Source organism: Xyrauchen texanus, chromosome 9 (genome assembly GCF_025860055.1).
Source record: "Xyrauchen texanus isolate HMW12.3.18 chromosome 9, RBS_HiC_50CHRs, whole genome shotgun sequence".
Classification (NCBI taxonomy): Eukaryota; Metazoa; Chordata; class Actinopteri; order Cypriniformes; family Catostomidae; genus Xyrauchen; species Xyrauchen texanus.
Window position 1 is genome coordinate 39214790 of NC_068284.1, and position 20537 is coordinate 39235326.

Consider the following 20537-nt stretch of genomic DNA (forward strand, 5'->3'; position numbering starts at 1 on the left):
CTGAACTTCATCTTGCCTTCATCTTGTTTCTAGATATACTGCTTATTGAGGCTATCGATGAGCAGCGGAAAACTACCTAATGGCCATTCTGTCTAAATAACCTGCAGTCTTGCTTACAGAGCCCCCTTTAGGGCGAAACTGGAACTGGAACATTCCTTTAGAAGCTGAGACAGACATTAATAGAAAGGATTAAGCACCTGCCAGAGTGGCAAAAAATTCACAAGCCAAATAGAAAATGAAATAAACAGCCAGCTGTTTATTTCAGACCCTAATTAGAAATGACGTAACTGAATAAAAAAACCATGAAAAATACAAAACTATTGATTTAAAGTTGTTTATGAAAAGTATAGAATCAGTATATTTAAAGTACATTGCAAAATATTCAGATGCATACCAATGTATATCTAGTTTGAGGGTTAGGGTGACCAACTCAATTGGTCTGCGATCCTTCGCAGACCGTCATGGAAGCGATTGTCTGATTAGTGGATTATTTCCCCTTATTATCATGGGTAGTGTAGTTCTTCATCAAGAATTCTGCTACTAAACAGTATTATTAAGGTTGAAATAATGCGGACTGATGTAAACTTGTAATTTTAACTGATCAACAGGTCATGGTCAAGAGATTATGCTGCCTGAAGACAGAGAACTGGATAAGCTGTGATCTGTTCAGTGTGGGCGTGGCTTAGAAATAATAAACAAAGATGCTCCAGGCAGCTTGATTTGAAAGAGTGCTCCCATACACACACTTGAATTTACATTTCGAAAAACACCCAGACCTCAGGGCTGCATTTTCAAGGCCTTAACACACAACAGCCTTAGGGAAGGCAGACAAGGCTGAAGTGAAAAGCCCTCAGTCTCTGTCCCCCCCACACACACACACACTCTCTCTGTCTGAAGACTGTTACACAAAGTCCAGTTTAGATTGAAACGCTTTGCTGAAGAAGCAGCTGTCTCACACACACACACAAAGACTCTTAATCAGTCTCAGTAGCAGTGAGCAATATAGCTGTATGAATGTGACTTTGACCTCTGCTTTTAAGAGCTGTGAATGAAATGACCAATGAGGACACCTGGTATCTGTGTGCACATTGAGGAGCTTAATTGTTTTAATTTATTCTTGCATAGAGAACTAAGATTAAATATTAAAATCATTTAAACACCTAAAATCACTTAATAGTCTAAATCTCTCTCTCCTGCATGCTTGCACAAACTGCGTGGGTACCATTGGACTAAACATCATCATATGCAACTAATTAAAATAAATAATTACAGATCTCCTTCTCTGTCAAAAGCCAGAAGCATGAAATCTGTATTACTGCATTATACCTAACAATAGTTCAGTGAAGACTTGGAAACAACTGAGAAATGTACTTTTTACCTCAATATTTTCCTTCCATCAGGATTAATCACGCATGTATATGTAGTAATTATATATAGTTGTCTAAAAGGTCTTTAGCATGTCACAAAAGGCCACATCCAAGGAAATGTGTGATGCAGCGGTTTCCTTCAGGATCAAACCACGTGCTTATCATGTTCTACTTAAAAGAAAGAAGCCCCATTTTTGGGGCAACAGTATAAGTGGTGTAATTCCACAAATTACTGTGATAAACCCTTTGGTCTTTGGTTTCATGAGAAAAATTGGAACAAAATAAACTGGTTACCAGCATAAAGATTTCACTCCGTAACAACTGAAAGAGACTTTGCTCCAGTTTTCAGTTATGTTCTGAAAAAAATTGTTTTTTTCTGGTTTTCGTTCCTTGACATTTTTTTACTCCACTTTTAACAATGATTATCGTCACACATATTTGGCTCTTGCTCTGTCTCCTGTGTGCAAATTCACAATATTTGCAGCACAAATGTTTCCCTCAATAAATGGGAGGATATAAAAGAGGAATATACATTCTCTCTCTCTCTCTGTCTTTTTTTCTTCAAAAAGAAAATGTAGGATATTCTTATGTGAAATGACACTTCTATATTAGATGACCATAATTTCTTATGTGGGTTGAATTTTTTTTTAAATGAATTTACCCCCTCACTATTTTAATGTAAATAATTGCTTAATTAGTTTGTTTAGTTGTAAATATACTGTGGTCCATTTGTAGCAGACAAATACAATTTTTTTTTTAGCAGGTTGGCAAACCTGGCATAAAACGAGATTGGAGGTATGGGTGCTTCGGGGCCTTGACCTTTTTCCATTATCGAGGGAAAAATGTATTTCCAAGTTTATCAAGATATCCTACAGGATAATGTCAGGGTGATTGTGCACCAGCTGAAGCTCAGTAGAAGTTAGGTGATGCAGCAGGACAATGACCCTAAACATCGATGTAAGTCCACTACAGAATGGCTTAAAAAAAAAGAAAATCCACCTTTTGGAGTGGCCCAGTCAGAGCCCAGACCTTAACAAAATAGAGATGCTGTGGAATGACCTCAAGAGAGCTGTTCACACCAGACATCCTAAGAATATGGCTGAGCTGAGGCAGTTCTGTAAGGAAGAATGGTCCAAAATTGTACAGGTCTAATCCGCAGTTACCGGGAACGCTTGGTTGATGTTATTGCTGCCAAAGGAGGATCAACCAGTCATTAAATCTAAGGGTTCACTTACTTTTTCCACAGCACTGTGAATGTTTAGGGATGTGCTCAATAAAGGCATATATTTTTTTGCGTGTTGTTGGCGCAAGTACATTGTGTTTGTTTATACTTGTGACTTTGATGAAGGTGAGATCACATTTTATGACCAGTTAATGCAGAAAACCAAAGGGTTCACATACTTTTTCTTGCCACTGTACGTAAATGCGTGTAAAGATAGAGGCATGGGACAAGGCTAATTACTCAATGTCCCTCATGTTTTGTGTGTTTGTGTATGCCCCTCACTTATACACAGACTTGTCTTTGGATTCTGTATAAGTTCAAAATTAACACTCGCAGTGTATTGAAAGAAGCTCTGTTCACTTATCTTCAAGCGTTCACAGGTCACTGTTTGTGTGTTTATGCAGATAGAGTAACGGTTGAGTCTACTGCAGTTGACGCACACTGAAATGCTTATGGTTCCAATAGAAATAGTCTGTGTGTTTGTATGATTCCCGTCACATGCAGTTAAAGTTGCTAAAGTTTTGCTATATTTGCCCCTGCTGTGTGGATGTATTTCTCATTACTGTAAAAATGATCTCACCTGCATCTGAAGTGTTTATGTTTAGAAAACATTGTGTTTTTGTATAGGTTTGTGCTCACTGTTATGCCTAAAATGGTCAAATCAACACTCTTTGGCACTGGAGACCAAACACTCGATAGATTATTGAAGCAATAGATCCTCCTCTTCTTTGTGCTCCAGCAGTGATGTGTTTCATGGGCAGGGCAAATCCATCGTCTTACCAAATATGGGGGTAGATCTCACTCGCGCTCTCTCTGTGAAGACGTTTTGCGTACTTGTCTAGATCTTACAAACTGGAATGTTGGCCAGTGTATGTCTCATTGCTGGCTGAAGTAACAGAAGTGTAAATTACATCAAGATTCTAGCCAGCCTAATGTGTGTGATTTGTGGAATTTGGGCCTTCACAAGCTCTTAGACCAAAGGGATAGTGTTCCACAAAAAAAAAAAAAAAAAGTAATGTGTGTTATAACAACAAGAGTGTGGGTGAATGAGGACAGGATGTTCTTTTTAAGTGAACTAAACCTTAAATCTGTAACTTTTGAGTTCAGTCTTTTCTAAACATTGGATTGTCCCTGTGGTGAAAATGTAATGTAAGTTATCCTTGGTGTCGATGATAAATTAAACAATTATATTATAAGCAAAACCTCTTAAAATGATTAAAATGGGCTACTGTTTTAAGCAAATTTTCATTTTCTTTTTGAGGGGAAATATGGCCCAGGCATGAACATTCTTGTAATATTTACCCTTTAGATAAGCGTATGTGGTTAAAAGAATATTTGAAAGGCAACACTGTTTACTGGGCCTTTACTGTGCGAAGCGCGTGTGTGTGTGTGCACTAAGCTATAGTTTGGGGACAAGTTTATACCCAAAAGTGAGCAAAATCATACAAAACCTCTATAGAGTCTGTCCTGTGTACATCTATAACTGTCTGGTTAATTCAGCCAATAATCAGACTGAAGGAAACTACAACGGACAGTCAGGACTGCTAAGAGGATTATTTGTGCCTCCCGCCCACCCTTCAATACCTGTACATCTCCAGAGTAAGGAAACATGCATGTAGAATCATTCTGGACCTCACACATCCTGCCCACAAACTCTTTGAACTGTTGCCCTCTGGCTGGCGCTACAGAGTACTGAGCGTCAGGACATCCAGGCACAAGAACAGTTTCTAGCCTCAGGCCATTTACCACATGAACCATTAATCTGCCTTCAGGACTCCCCCATAGTGCAATAATGTAAATAAATATCTCATGTAAAGGGCCGATTCAGACCATTCTGGCACCCTAGGCAAGATCAATCAATAACTGTACATACACCTACCTTGCACACATATTACCATTTGCACATGTACATACGCCATTCTATGGTCTGGGTTCCCGCATATACTTGGTCTTAAAATGTCTTAAATAATTTTTTTTCCAAAATGTAAGGTCATAAAAAGTCTTAAATATCTTAAATGATACAACAAAAGTCTAAATTTTTTAAAGAGGTCTTAAATTTGTGGGCGGAAAGACAGGAATCGTGATATGACCTAACGTGATTATCAAACTTCAAAAGAATATGATTTAATGAAATAAATGCATGAAATATGCAAACGCACTGTTGTATTTTCAGATGTTGCAAGAGCAGTTCACAGTCATCAAGCCATATCGGAAATTTATGACAAGCAACCACTAAAGATCAACTGTTGATGATGATGTAGTGTTGATGAAATATGACATTGTTTACTTTTAATTGTTTATATTGTAATATGTTGTAGATGATTGAAGGAGTGCACATTTTATATCCATTGTTTGTTTGTTTGAGCAGCTGGAAGTAGTGAAGTGTAAGCATTTTAAAATAAGAGTCCCCGGTGTATTTCAAAGTGCCTTTAAAGTGAAAAGTTCCACACTATGAATCAAATCTCCTCATAAAGTGCATCTGGAATTTAATTTAAATGTGTACTCTTGTAGCCTCTGTCTGACCCCTCCCCATCACAGGAAGGAAATGCTAAGAACATGTAATATAGGCTACCAATTTCATAACTGTTTGCAGACTAACTGACTTTCAACACACTATCAAATCAGCACAATCCAGTGTCGTTCGACATCTAATTTGTATTTATTTATGTAATGTACATAAACCTATTTTAATGTGATATAAATGTGGAAAACATGTCTTGAGGATATTAAACTTGCATATACACTCACCTAAAGGATTATTAGGAACACCTGTTCAATTTCTCATTAATGCAATTATCTAATCAACCAATCACATGGCAGTTGCTTCAATGCATTTAGGGGTGTGGTCCTGGTCAAGACAATCTCCTGAACTCCAAACTGAATGACAGAATGGGAAAGAAAGGTGATTTAAGCAATTTTGAGCGTGGCATGGTTGTTGGTGCCAGATGGGCTGGTCTGAGTATCTCGCAATCTGCTCAGTTACTGGGATTTTCACGCACAACCATTTCTAAGGTTTACAAAGAATGGTGTGAAAAGGGAAAAACATCCAGTATGCGGCAGTCATGTGGGCGAAAATGCCTTGTTGATGCTAGAGGTCAGAGGAGAATGGGCCGATTGATTCAAGCTGATAGAAGAGCAACTTTGCCTGAAATAACCACTCGTTACAACCGAGGTATGCAGCAAAGCATTTGTGAAGCCACAACACGCACAACCTTGAGGCGGATGGGCTACAACAGCAGAAGACCCCACCGGTTACCACTCATCTCCACTACAAATAGGAAAAAGAGGCTACAATTTGCAAGAGCTCACCAACATTGGATAGTTGAAGACTGGAAAAATGTTGCCTGGTCTGATGAGTCTCGATTTCTGTTGAGACATTCAGATGGTAGAGTCAGAATTTGGCGTAAACAGAATGAGAACATGGATCCATCATGCCTTGTTACCACTGTGCAGGCTGGTGGTGGTGGTGTAATGGTGTGGGGGATGTTTTCTTGGCACACTTTAGGCCCCTTAGTGCCAATTGGGCATCGTTTAAATGCCACGGCCTACCTGAGCATTGTTTCTGACCATGTCCATCCCTTTATGGCCACCATGTACCCATCCTCTGATGGCTACTTCCAACAAGATAATGCACCATGTCACAAAGCTCGAATCATTTCAAATTGGTTTCTTGAACATGACAATGAGTTCACTGTACTAAAATGGCCCCCACAGTCACCAGATCTCAACCCAGTAGAGCATCTTTGGGAAGTGGTGGAACGGGAGCTTCGTGCCCTGGATGTGCATCCCACAAATCTCCATCAACTGCAAGATGCTATCCTATCAATATGGGCCAACATTTCTAAAGAATGCTTTCAGCACCTTGTTGAATCAATGCCACGTAGAATTAAGGCAGTTCTGAAGGCGAAAGGGGGTCAAACACAGTATTAGTATGGTGTTCCTAATAATCCTTTAGGTGAGTGTAGTCTACCATGTTTTAATGATAAACAAAGTTAAGGCCATGTTGAATGTCCCCTGTCTGTTTAAGTAAGAGTCTGTGACATGATTTATTAGTTAATTTAGAGTTAGTTTGTTTTTGGTATGGGGATACGGTATTCATTTTATTTCTTCAGGTCTTGAAAAAGATCTTCAATTTAATTGTAACAACTCTGCAGCAACCCTGATGTTATATGTCCTATATTTTAGTGTCTATTTATACTCTTACCTTATTTTATATTCTGTGTATCACTGTAATGTTATGTGTGCACTTGTTTCTCCTATCACCTAAAAAAAAAAAAATCACCGTGCATGTCTTTGAAAACACTGAACACACCCTTACAAAAAACATATAGGAAAACCGTGGAGCTACCATTTCCATAAAACTGGTAATACCATAATAATTTTTTGCTAGTGAAATTGCACATTAATCTTTAAACTATTTCTCTAAATAATAATGTACAAAAATTATAACTTAATATATAGAATGCTAATAAGGAAAACTTTTGACAAGTGATTTTGTCTCATTGTCGTAGATGATATTTGACTCTTGTTTTGTGTTGTTTTTAGATGGACTTGCGGTTGATCCTGATCTTTGTTCTGCTTGGACTGTTGTCACACACCAGGGCACAACTAGGTAAGAACTTCAGATTGTAAACTCATTAGTCTTATACAGTGTGGTTAGAGAACACTTGTGAAAATGCTTCTAAATTGCATTTAGCAAATACATAATTTCTAATGAAACAATTTTAATCAGCACAACAATTTTGGTTTACATTTAAGGCATTTAGCAAATGCTTTTATATCCAGAGTGAATTTCAAACGTGATTTAGCATCCAATAGGAGGCTGTTGTGATCAACTAATGGCTTTGTTTCTTAACTTTGTTTTAAATTATTCAAATTCCTAAACCTTTTTATATTTCCAGGTTTAAATAGGGAAAAGTTAATAGACTTTTGGACCTGCTATTTGCATTTGTATTTACAGTACATATACAAATTGTATACTGTATATAAAACAAATCTAATCCTCTATATAATAATGATAATCCATTATTATATTATAATAAACTTGACTGGGTCCCACAGTAATAAGTTAGTATTATACAATATTCAACTGGGTTCCAAAAAATTTGCAGTTATATATTATTATAATATTATATTATATAATAAGTAGTTTTTGCACACTGTGTTCATTCTCTCTCACACACACACACACACACACACACACAAAAATTGAATACGGTACATAATGATTTTTATTAATCTCATTCTCCTTTGTTTTAGTGAAAAAATATTTTTAAATAGATTTTTATTCAATGCCTCTAAAATATTGCTGTTTAAAATGGTTGTTTGGATAAAAAGATGCTTCCTTTTTGATAAAAACAAAAAAACATTTTTTAAACCATTATGAAGCTAATACATAAATATCTAGATATACTGCATATAACATTTTATCAGTAGGCTGAAAAATATTGAGATTTTTGTAGCCACATGTGTGTGTTGGTGCACCTGGGAGGAGTCTGATAAAATCCTTAAAATACTTTCCAGATCATCTGTTAGACATTCACAATGATTCTTATTCCAAAAATACCTAAGTGATATACTGCATTGCATAATCCAAGAAAATCTTTCATGGACTGATTGCCCAGAATTGTTGTAAGAAAGCAGATTGGTCTTAACGTCTTTTATCTAGCGATCTGCTGCAGTTCTGCACAGTCTATTCTAGGTGCATTAACCTCACGGATCGCATGATGTCTTTAGGGAAAGCTTTAAGATTGTCATCATTAAAAACAGTTCACATGACCATGTGCATATGGCTGCTCTAGAACCTTTGGTATTCTGGAGAAGTGACTATTTTAGAATGGGAGTCCCATGAGAGAGAATCATATTGCACATGGCCTGGCCAAAGTGTTAGATATTAAATGTACTTTGCTTTAGATTTCCTGTGTGATTACTGGGAGGGCATTTAGAATGATGATGATGGATGTTTTTTTGTCATGTGTGCAGATGGAAATGAATGCACCAAAGCCTCGGCCCAGTCCTGTGGAGAATGTATTCAGGCCGGAGAGCGTTGTGTCTGGTGTACAGATGTGGTAAGTGCAGACAAAACCATTATAGAAGGAAATTGCTGCTTTTGTAACTATTTGCATTGAGGGAAAATATGTTATAGAGGAGGGAACCATTTCCGGTGGCCTGGTAATTTGTTTTTACAAGTCTGTAACAATTGCAGAGGACATCCTGTGATTCTCATGGTAAATATGGTTAGCAAAAACTAGAGGTGAAGAAATATTTTCATTAAAGGGGTATTTCACCCTAAAGTCATTTACTCCAAACACATTTGGCTTCTTATGCTTCCATGGAGATGCTAGGCAGAATGTTAGGGATTGACAGTCTCTGTCACCATTTACACCATTTAGCTTGAACATTCTTAAAAGTATCCTGTTGTATTTCGCTGAAGAAGTCAGTCAGGTTTGGAACGACATGAGGGTGAGTAAATGATGACAGAATGAAACCTAAGTCTTAAATAAAAATGGTAGTTTGCAAAAAAACGAAAACTAAACTAAATCTATAACTGTGCACTTATTAATAAAAAATAAATCAACTTTAGTTTTTGTGTAGAATTAATATCCCAAGCCTGTCTATCGGTGTATTCTTAATTAGACAAGAAGTGGCCGTCTGATTGACATCATGATTCAGTTGTTGCATTTTTTGATGGTGTACAATACCAACAAAATAAAACCTATTTATGAACAACAAAAACTAGGAGTGGTTAAAAATATAGACATTTCATGTAGACAAACATTTCCGATTCATTGCGATTCCAAGATACATTTTTTACTCTTAGCGCAACCCTTTACTGCACTGAGAGGAAATCGCTTGTATTAGCAACCGAATTTTGCACTATGCAACAAAAATTCATATTTTTGGCAACTGGCTGGAAATGTCTACATTTCACTCACCAGCAATTGTGTAGTGTAATGGTGGATTATTCAGCAGTGAAATCCTTTCACTGCGTGTTGAGATCAAAGAAATTGGTTTGACTCGTTCTGTGTGTCCAAAGACAAGATCCACGGGACCCCATTCATCACTGAATAATGTATTTTTTTAATACCCTTTCTGTTGTTTAAAGCCAGTAGGTGATCAAAAACAACAAAAAAAGAAACATTTAATTCTAATTACGCATAGGACCGATGAAATTCAATTAAATTCTCTCTCGTTAACATGCGTTCATTTACAGACGCTCTTTAGAGAAATAATGGCTTTCTTAAAGAGACGGTACTAGTTTTAAAAACATGTTCAACAAATCAATGTAAATATCTGTAAATATCACAAATTATGTTCATAAACATGTAACAAAAATGAAAATATGTAATATATTATCAAATTTCTTGATTGAATACATGGATTTGTTCATTTTTAAAAAGCTCATTTGTGTTCAAAATTATGAAAATGAAAAAAAATATAGTTAGTAAAATGAATATTTTCATAATATACCAAGTTAGAAAGTCTCCTGTATAATTAACCGCATTAGCTGGAACATCATTTCTTTCATATGTAAGCAAAAGGGATATAATCTTAATATATACCCATATGAATTGATATAGAATTGGAATTGAATCGAGAGCTTGTGAATAGGAATCGAATAGGGAAATCTGTATTAATACCCAGATCTAACTCTAAATTCAAAGTACAAAACAAAATATAAATGTGAAACTATAATGATGCAGATTGTTCTACGAACAATTCTGTGGTGGAAATCAAAATTTTTGAGAGAACGGATCATCCTAAGGAACCTGCTGTCTGTAATTTCTTAAGTGACATCACCTCCCAGCCCATCTTTATTCAGCCTTAGCTGATTATCACCCAGGTAGTTTGAGTCATTCCAGTGGAAGAATATGAGAGAATATTCCTCCTGTGTTAGTGAGTCAGTGTCCTGAATGTCTGTTCCTGCCATGTGGCTCAGATTAATGCAGGGCAGGAAGGACCAATCATCTCTTTTACACAGACCACATTAAAGAAACAAGGAAGTGTACGATCACTAAACTGAACTTAAAGGGGTACTTCATCCAAAAATGTCAATTCTCTCAACAAGTTGCTCACCCTCATGCCATCCCAGATGTGTATGATTTTCTTTTTCTGCTTAAATCAAAGATTTTTTAGAAGAATATCTCCACTCTGTAGGTCGATACAGTGCAAGTTAATGGTGACCAGAAATTTCAAGCTCCAAAAATCACATAAAGGCACCATAAAAGTAATTAATATGAATCCAGTAGTTTAATCCATGTCTTCAGAAGCGATATGATAGGTGTGGGTGAGAAACAGATCAGCTGTTCACATTCTGAAAGTGAAAGTGAAGATTTAAAGTATAAAAGGATTGACATTGTATCTGTTTCTCACCCAATGTGATTGCATCGTTTCAGAAGACGTATATTAAACCATTGGAGTCGTATGGATTACTTTTATGCTGTCTTTGTGATTTTTGGAGCTTCAAATTTCTGGCCACCATTCACTTTCATTGAAAGTCCTCGTCAAGAAATTTCCTAAGGGAGAAGTACCGGTACTGAATCTGAGAAAGGGACTAATGTCTTTATCCCTCTTTCTCCCTTGTCACCCTTTTTTTCTATTTCCTTTCCCCCCTTTCCTCAATTTGCAGAACTTTCTGAAACAGGGAGAACAGAAATCCACTCGTTGTGATGAGTTTGATTCTCTGATCAAGAAAGGCTGTTCTCTGGCCAACATAGAAAACCCTCATGGAAATGTTACCATCAACAAGAACCGACCTGTTACTAACCGTAAAAGAGAAGGTGAAAAAATAAATGCCGACCAGATCACCCAGATTCAGCCACAGAAACTCACCTTGAACCTGCGATCAGGTACTGTCTTCCCCCACCTCAACTCTTTTAACAACACCTAGTATTGCACAGCTCTCTGGAATACTTGATTTTGATAGGTCAAACTTTGGCTCAACTATACTCATATTCGAAGAAAACAGGAGTGAGAAAATAGCTTTTAAGGTAACTTTTTCAATTTCAGTGTTGGTGTAGTAAGTGTGTTTTGCCTTTCTTGGGCAGTATACATTATCCTTTACTTAGTTTTTGCATGGTGTCATAACCTAAAAAATACTGATGTCATGTGGAGCCTCTCTTCCTGTAGAGCTCCAGAGAAAAAAATGACACTGCTTGTTAAAAATGTATACTGGTTGTAAATGCAGTCTAATCCCAAACTCTTATCATTCCAATCCAGGGGAAGCTCAGAACTTTACTCTGAATTTCAAGAGGGCTGAAGATTATCCCATAGATCTATACTACCTGATGGACCTCAGCTACTCTATGAAAGATGATTTAGAGAACGTTAAAAACCTTGGAACTGACCTGATGAAGGAAATGCAAGAAATCACGTCTGACTTCAGGATCGGTAAGGAACCTCAAAACATTTTTTTGTCATAAATTAAGAACATTGGAATTGTTCTTAATTGGACTACAGGCCTTAAAAATACTGTGACAATACAGATGGTTGTACCATTGTACTGAATGGTTACCGTATTCATGTACCATGAAATCTGTATGGCACTTCAGTGGTACTTCAAAGAATATCATGGTACTACTATTGGACATGTCCCAAACAAAAAGCAAAAAAACATAGTATTACCATGACACCATGTCCAAAAAATTGGTACCACCATAGTTCTTTTTTTGTCAGTGGGATTTGCACTATTGGTGTGTTAACTCATAGGCAGACTTGCTGCTAGATTTCTCATTAGTTTTATTATTAAAATTAAATGTTAATTGTATTTTTTCATGAATTAAATTATTTTCTGTAATGTCTCTTTCTAGGCTTTGGCTCCTTTGTTGAGAAAACCGTTATGCCATACATTAGCACTACACCGGCCAAGCTTTTAAACCCCTGTACATCAGACCAGAACTGCACCAGCCCATTCAGCTATAAAAACGTGCTGAGTCTTACCTCTGAGGGATACAAGTTTAATAACCTTGTTAGCATGCAGCAGATTTCCGGAAACCTGGACTCTCCAGAGGGAGGGTTCGATGCCATCATGCAAGTTGCTGTCTGTGGGGTTAGATTTTATTTATTTATTTTTTTATTTTTTACACACTAGGCCTAAATATTCATATTGTACCAGAAGTGTCAGCTGTTTTGAAACACTATCTGGCTAAGCTAAGAGAAGCTCATTATACTAATAAAGTAGTTCAACTACAGTCAAATGAAATGTGCATGGCACTTTGCTATTTTGGCAAAGTAGTTAACTACACTACTAACAAAAAGTAACTTACTATATTGAAGCTACGTAAGAGGGTGATGTATTTTAAATGTAAAAATATCTGAGTTTATAATTAATAATTTAATGCATTTTCTGTCACAAATGCAAAGGTTTTTTTAATGGATGGACTATCTCAATTAGATGGACAGCATTAAACTTGAACCGATAAAACAAAAACGCTACAAAACACAAACCCAATTTTATAGTCAAGACTCATTACTGAGACAAGAACAGATTAATGAACTGCAGCACTTAACTAAATATTTTTTAGTAAAAGACCTAAAAATGCAGCACAGATATTCATATCTGACTTTTTTTTCTTTTTCTTGAATCTGTTCATCTAAATGAACCGGTTCACTAGAATGAATCAGACTGAACTACTGTGAAGCTTCTGAAAAATACAGTTAAGTTTGTGGCATCGCAACTTTTTAAATGAGTTACTCCCCAACACTGCAAATTAGTCTCAGGATATGATGCATAATACATATATTGGTATATGTCCAAGGAGGAGCTTCAGACAAGCTGAAGTGAAGTGGGCTTGTTCTAACCCTGCTGTATTGGGAAGTTTTAACAGAGTCACTAAAGTATATGTTTTCTTATATCAGAATCAGATCGGCTGGAGAAATGTAACACGTCTGCTTGTATTTTCCACGGATGCTGGATTCCACTTTGCTGGAGATGGAAAACTGGGTGGCATCGTACTTCCTAATGACGGGAAATGCCATCTGGAGAATGACATGTACACTATGAGCCACTACTATGTAAGTGTGTAATACTTAGTGAGTTTTCTCTTATTTCTGTATAAGACTTCTTTCTGAATTACTCTCAATGAATCTGTGATGTCTAATTTCTTTCCCTTCTTTCTAGGACTATCCATCCATCGCTCATCTAGTTCAAAAACTAAGTGAAAACAACATTCAGACCATTTTTGCAGTAACTGAAGAGTTCCAGCCTGTTTACCAGGTAATAAAACGCAAACTAAAATATTTATATTATTATTAATATTTATATGAAATATAAATATTAACAGAGTCAGATTCTGTAACCCCATGTCCTAACTAGAAGCAATGCGATAAAGTGACAGGACAGTTTTTGCTTTGTTTCTCTTTTTTTGCCTTCGTACAAGGTAGCCTCACCCACAGTGAAATCACATTAGTCCAATTTCCTGCTCAACATAATTGTATACTAAACATAAATATGCATTGTGCTGTCATTGTTGGTTGGATTACTTCTGAAATGTAATCTGGTACTGATTACAAATGTAATTTAATTGTAATTAGTAAAATAAGGTTTTAGATGAATTTTACTTAGGTTATGTATTTTGGTTACTTTTGGATTACTTACTGCATGTTTTGTAAAATCTCATTTTAACCAATAATTGTATTTGACCTATTTACACTCCTTTCATAAACATTAGTAGGCAACAATTAGCTTTTTGTCAGTCCTTCAGCCAAGACTCTCCACCCATTTTGCACCTCTTGTCTGATAGATAATGTAATATATATGTAATCATGTATCCATAAAAAGTAACTGTAATCTGATTACACACGTTTACACATTTACAAGTGCTTTTTAGCAATTTAAGTCAGTCATTTTGTATTTATGATTTCATAATCCAGATTACATGTAGTCCATTACTACACAAAACTGTGTGCCACATCACAAAGCATTTTTGCTTTCTGTTTGGAAAAAAAATTGCTTGTCCCTGGAAACATACTGCATCTCGTCTGGTTTTGACACTTGTGTTCTGCTTTTGAAAATAAAATATTAAATGAAATAAAAATATTTTTTTTAATCTGCAGGAATTAAAAAACCTCATTCCAAAGTCTGCTGTGGGAACATTATCCTCAAACTCCAGCAATGTGATAAGACTCATTATCGATGCATATAATGTGAGTAGATCTCAAGATCTGAAAAATTTGAAAAACAGAATGCTTGAAATACTTTATTAATTTCTCCACAGTGTTTTTATACAGACTACCCTGTGTGTGTATATATATATATATATATATATATATATATCTATCTATCTATCTATCTATCTATCTATCTATCTATCTATCTATCTATCTATCTATCTATCTATCTATCTATCTATCTATCTATCTATCTATCTATCTATCTATCTATCTATCTATCTATCTATCTATCTATCTATCTATCTATCTATCTATCTATCTATCTATCTATCTATCTATCTATCTATCTATCTATCTATCTATCTATCTATCTATCTATCTATCTATCTATCTATCTATCTATCTATCTATCTATCTATCTATCTATCTATCTATCTATCTATCTATCTATCTATCTCAGTTTATAACTTAAATCTTCTCATAGTCTTTGTCCTCTGAGGTCATTCTGGAGAATAGTAGGTTGCCTGAGGGCGTGTCCATCTACTACATCTCACACTGCAAGAATGGGGTGAGCGAAAAAGGAGAAAATGGGAGAAAGTGCTCCAACATCTCCATTGGGGATGAGGTGAGAATGATTTCAGCCTTTTTAAATCTTTACGATCCTTTATGCAGTTGTGTTTTTGACAGTTTAGCTTCAATGTATTTAGTTGAGTACATTTACTATCCATTGGACAATTTCCTAAATAGAATTATGTGCCTTCTGGAGTAGTGTGGCATGAATAAAGCTCAGGTTGGTAACTGGAAGGTACGATTCCCACTAAAGTTGAGCCTTGACCTATCAGTATTTTGCCCTTGAGCAAGGCCGTTAGAAGAATAGTTTTTCAACCAAAAATGATTTGTCAAATTTGTCATTTACTCACACTCGTGTCGGTCAGCATATGTATTACTTTTTGTTCTGTGGAACACAGATTTTAGAGTGATCTTTTTCATAATGAACATGTTTACATGCACTTAAGAAAACCGTTTATTCCAGGGTTTTTGCTGAACGTGTTCTGAAACATCATGTATGTGAGAATGCAGATTTCCTTATGCCATTAAAGGGATTAAGAGAAAGTGGTTTAACACACCTTGGTTTCTTCAGAGGAATGTGGCTAACGTGGTCATGTAAATGCATAAGCAGCGTTCTTACATGTTTTTAAAGAGCGTGCCTGTGCGTGAACAGACCGGATAACAAACATCAAAGGTCACTCAACAAAAAGTCCTCAAAGCAGAAAGAATTCAACATTTCTGGGAGTACAGTGGGAAAAGCACATTCACAATAAACTATCCATTTATACACACCAATGTAAAAGCTCATACATTAGGGGAGTACCAGAGTTTTATGTAAGAGGAAACCCCACTATTGCAGTGCAACTCTGCTGCGGGTCATGATAGAAAATTAAGGAAACAAACATAGCAACAACTCTGGAATATTTTGTAAATAAAGCAAAGCAACAAAGAATAAAATAGCAAAGACTTCCTCGGATGACATGTTTGTTATTTACACAAGCGTTGTGGGAAATATGTTGCTTTGGAGAAAGTCGCTTGCTGAACGAGCTGCATGTGTTCGGGAGTAAATAGTAAGCCTCGAACACAATGCATTTAAATAGGAACACCACTTTATTGCAATAAGCCGCTTTCTGGTGTCCATGTAAACGTAGTAAATTTTGATGAGCTTATGAAGCCATACAATAGCTTTATCTGAGAAACAGACTGAAATTTTGCCCTCCACCGTAGCCTTTAAATCTTATTTTCTCTTGGGATTAATTTCAGTATGGTAAGGCAAGACATTTCATGGCAGTTTTGACATTAACTATGTCAAACATCATTGATTCTCGCATGCCTCATCACTGATATCAAACCATTTGCTGTTTACCTACTTGTAGTTTTTTATCTTTGTGTCATAGGTGACGTTTGAAGTAGTGATCACTACTAAAGGTTGCCCATCCAATGGTAAACCAGAGACAATAAAGATCAAACCACTGGGCTTCACCGAGGAGGTAGAGATTGTCCTCAACTTCATTTGTGAATGTGAATGTCACAAAGAGGGAATCCCAAACAGTCCAGCATGTCACTTTGGAAATGGAACCCTGGAGTGTGGAGCATGCAGGTGAGATGTTTTCTCAAACTGATAGTGTCTCCATACATGCTTGCATACATTCCATATACCAATCTAGACTTATCGACCTCTGCTTGTATACAGGTGCAATGAGGGACGAATTGGCGGGATTTGTGAATGTAGCAAAGACGAAGTGAGAACAGAAGATTTGGACGCAAACTGCCGTATGGATAACGGTACAGACATTTGCAGCAATAATGGAGACTGTGTCTGTGGAACATGTGAGTGTAAGAAAAGAGACAACCCCGAGGAGAGATACAGCGGCAAGTTCTGTGAGTGTGATAACTTCAACTGCGACCGCTCCAACAACAAGCTCTGTGGAGGTACAACTACATTTTTTACATTTTGTCTTCAGCCTGTATAATGTACAACCTTTGCTGTCCTGTATGTTTGCTGTTAGGTTTTACGATTATGGATCCAATGAGATCTTTGGAAAAGCCCATAGACTGTGCAACATCAGTTGTCTGTGTGACCGATATACATTATTGTTAAAGGCGTCACGTTCTGATATCTTAATTGACCCTTTGCTAAGCCCCTCCTTAAAAGCGTTTCTTACCAATCCTATCTAAGCAACTGTTGCCGTCCGCCATTTCTCTGACAAGCGTTTGCTTTTTCCAACAAGAGTCTATGGAGTATTATGTGTTTGAATAATTTTATGCAGAATTTTATGGAAATGCTCCAAAAAAAATGTAAAAACATTGTTACTTCAACATAATTGAAATTTTGGCAACACTGTTTCTGAAAAGTTCAGGAAAAAAACAACCTGGAGTGTCCACGCAAAAGAGGATGTCATAGTAACAGCAACTTCTATGATTGGTGGATATCCCTTCAGAATTGTGGGTAGTGTAGTTCAACATTTTTGTTTGATAGTGGCTGGCGTGTTGATAACATCTTCAGTCACTGTGCTCATATTGGTTCCTTCATTAGATCATTATAGGAGCAGTCATACTGCAGGAATGTAGCCCGATATTTCAGACACTAAAAGAACCGGCAGATCCTAAGGTTGATCTCTGCAAATAGTTGTCAAAACTTGAAGATTTTGCCTTGCACACAAAAAAAAAATGCAGTTTACGATCATCTGCACATTTTTAAACGGATGAAATATTTCCATACTTCAAAATCCTGTGCTTTGGAACCAAACTTCTGAAAATCTGATTTTCAGATATTTAGGTTATTGGCATATACTTTAAAAGATAAGTTAACTTTAAGTGCTTTTTCTATCCGTTTCTGTCTTTTCAGGTCATGGTCAATGTGAGTGCAGAAAGTGTATCTGTGATGCCAACTACACAGGCAGTGCGTGTGACTGCTCACTTGACACCTCAACCTGTCTGGCCAGTAACAAACAAATCTGTAATGGTCGAGGCACCTGTGAGTGTGGCATGTGTAAATGTACAGACTCAAAGTTCCAGGGCTCAACATGCGAAATCTGCCCAACCTGCCCCGGAGTTTGTACTGAACACAAGTGAGTATTAGCTGAACACCCACTACCACCCTTTTTGATGAGAACCCCTGACCTATGGGAAGGGACATTCATTCAGGTCTTCCAATTGTACCAAGTCTGGCTTGACAGACAGGAGTGTGCATCCAATACTGCTGTAAGGACCCGTTCTTACCTGAAGGCATATAGGACCAATGCACGCTTCATTTCTTCAGTGAATATATTTGCTTTCCTTGTAGCAAGCGGGGCAAGCTTGGTGGATCTCTCCACTCGATGTTTCAGAGAACCAGGGTTACAGATACGTAATCTAAAGTTCTCTAACATCATCTTGTGTTTGAGATTCACCTATGTGAGATATGGACAAGTCCCAGATTGCATTCAGCATCTTCTCCTCCGCAGAGGAGAACGGAGGTGGATGAAAAGTGGTGAGCTCTAACACCTCACATATATAAGCTGGCAGGTACTTGGGCATAAAAGCAGGATAGGGTCTCTCTTAAGACCAATCTATGCTGGGGGTAAATTTGATGCACGAGGAATGCACCGAAAGTGAATGCAAATCACTGACACATTTATTTGAAGCCAGTGCTTGGAGCATTGCTGTCTCATAAGACAAAAGTTTTAAAGAAAACTCTCCAAGGGCACAAAAGGCTGTTGAGACAGGACTTCCAGCACCATGGAGAGATCCCAATTAAGAATAAGCTTTCTAGTGACTGGTAGTATGTGGCGCGCGCCCTTCATAAATCTGCGAATGAGAGGGTCCTGCCCTACAGCCGCACTATCAAATCCAGTGTGGCAAACAGAAATGGCTGCCACATAGACTTTAACAGTGGAAAAAGATTTTCCCTTATCCATACAGTCCTGCAGAAAGCATAATATATCAGAGACTGAACACCATCACACCATCTCTCAAAAACCTGCCACTTACAATCATACAGTGCCCTAGTGGATGAGGCCCTGGCATTCTGAATAGTGGCAACCACTCAGGGGGGCAACCCTAGAGCGTTCAGGTTCAACCTCTCACAGGCCAAGCCCAGAGCGCGACCCTGTCCAGGTGAGGATAGTATATTTCTCAGTTCGACTGAGACAGAAGGTCCGTGTGTAACGGAACTGGCCACAGCTGGGTATGAAGGAGAGGAATTATCTCTGCCAACTATGCCGCCAGCCATCTGGGTGCTTTTAGAATCAGTGTCAAGGGCCTGATCCCTCGCTCTGGCCAGAGTGGGGGAGATAAGGCATAGTGGGGTAAAAGCATAGAGCATCACATTGGGGCACGGGTGAGCTAATGCGTCTATGCCCAGAGGAGCATCCTTGTCCTTTAGCCAGAAGAACATGGGACACTGGGCATTTTCGCACGAGGCGAAGAGATCTACGGTTGACTAACCGAATCTCACCCATAACATGCACGCGATTTGAAGATGGAAACGCCATTCTCCATAGAGAGGGTTCCCCCTCGAAAGGAGGGGGAAGTCAGCTGTAGTCCTAGAAACTCAAGTAATGATTTGTCAAAGTAATTTACTACATTCAGAATAAAATAAAACCTTGCAGGAGTGAAAGAAGCAGTAAACTCCTAGCTCGTACGTCTTCCCCGTGGTGGATTGTGGGAAATGAACTGTCATCGAGTGTACTTGAAATGTACACTTGAAATTAGAGTGCATTTTGGGTAAGAATCAGTGAACAAAAGGGAACAAGTGGCTCACTCAGAATTCAGACACTCCTACAAAATAGCAATATAGTGGATAGGGGGCGGTTTCAGACACAGCAAGTGTTCCACAATCGGGGTTTTTACATTTACATTTATGCATTTGGCAGACGCTTTTATCCAAAGCGACTTACAGTGCACTTATTACAGGGACAATCCCCCTGGAGCAACCTGGAGTTAAGTGCCTTGCTCAAGGACACAATGGTGGTGGCCGTGGGGATCGAACCAGCGACCTTCTGATTAACAGTTATGTGCTTTAGCCCACTACTCCACCACCACTCTTTTTGCCCTTCGTAGGTTGTGTACTCTGCATTTAGAGAGCGGCGGTACTGCTGTATAGAACTAACGATCTAAATACTTACGACACTGAAAACTGTAACTACACTGAAATAAGAATCCACACAGGACTTTAAAAGCTATGAAATATCAAAAGAAGGCATTATATTTCAGCATTATATATAATGTCCTTGTGGGACATTTTCATGTTTTCACTGTAATAATTACTAGAAATGTTTCCAAACTTCTCTTCTTATTGACAAATT

The 20537-nt window shown here is 37.5% G+C and overlaps 1 protein-coding gene across 1 annotated transcript in view; it reads left to right on the forward strand.

Moving 5' to 3' along the window:
• Window positions 1–20537, forward strand: part of LOC127648938 (integrin beta-1-like) — a 32599-nt gene that overhangs the window by 4158 nt on the left and 7904 nt on the right. Inside the window, exons 2-13 of the mRNA XM_052133778.1 lie at window positions 7135–7201; window positions 8572–8657; window positions 11219–11438; window positions 11809–11979; window positions 12399–12637; window positions 13447–13602; window positions 13709–13804; window positions 14644–14733; window positions 15185–15325; window positions 16647–16849; window positions 16943–17181; window positions 18098–18320. Of these exons, the coding sequence (XP_051989738.1) occupies window positions 7135–7201; window positions 8572–8657; window positions 11219–11438; window positions 11809–11979; window positions 12399–12637; window positions 13447–13602; window positions 13709–13804; window positions 14644–14733; window positions 15185–15325; window positions 16647–16849; window positions 16943–17181; window positions 18098–18320 (1931 nt within the window). The remainder of the gene's footprint in view (window positions 1–7134; window positions 7202–8571; window positions 8658–11218; window positions 11439–11808; window positions 11980–12398; window positions 12638–13446; window positions 13603–13708; window positions 13805–14643; window positions 14734–15184; window positions 15326–16646; window positions 16850–16942; window positions 17182–18097; window positions 18321–20537) is intronic.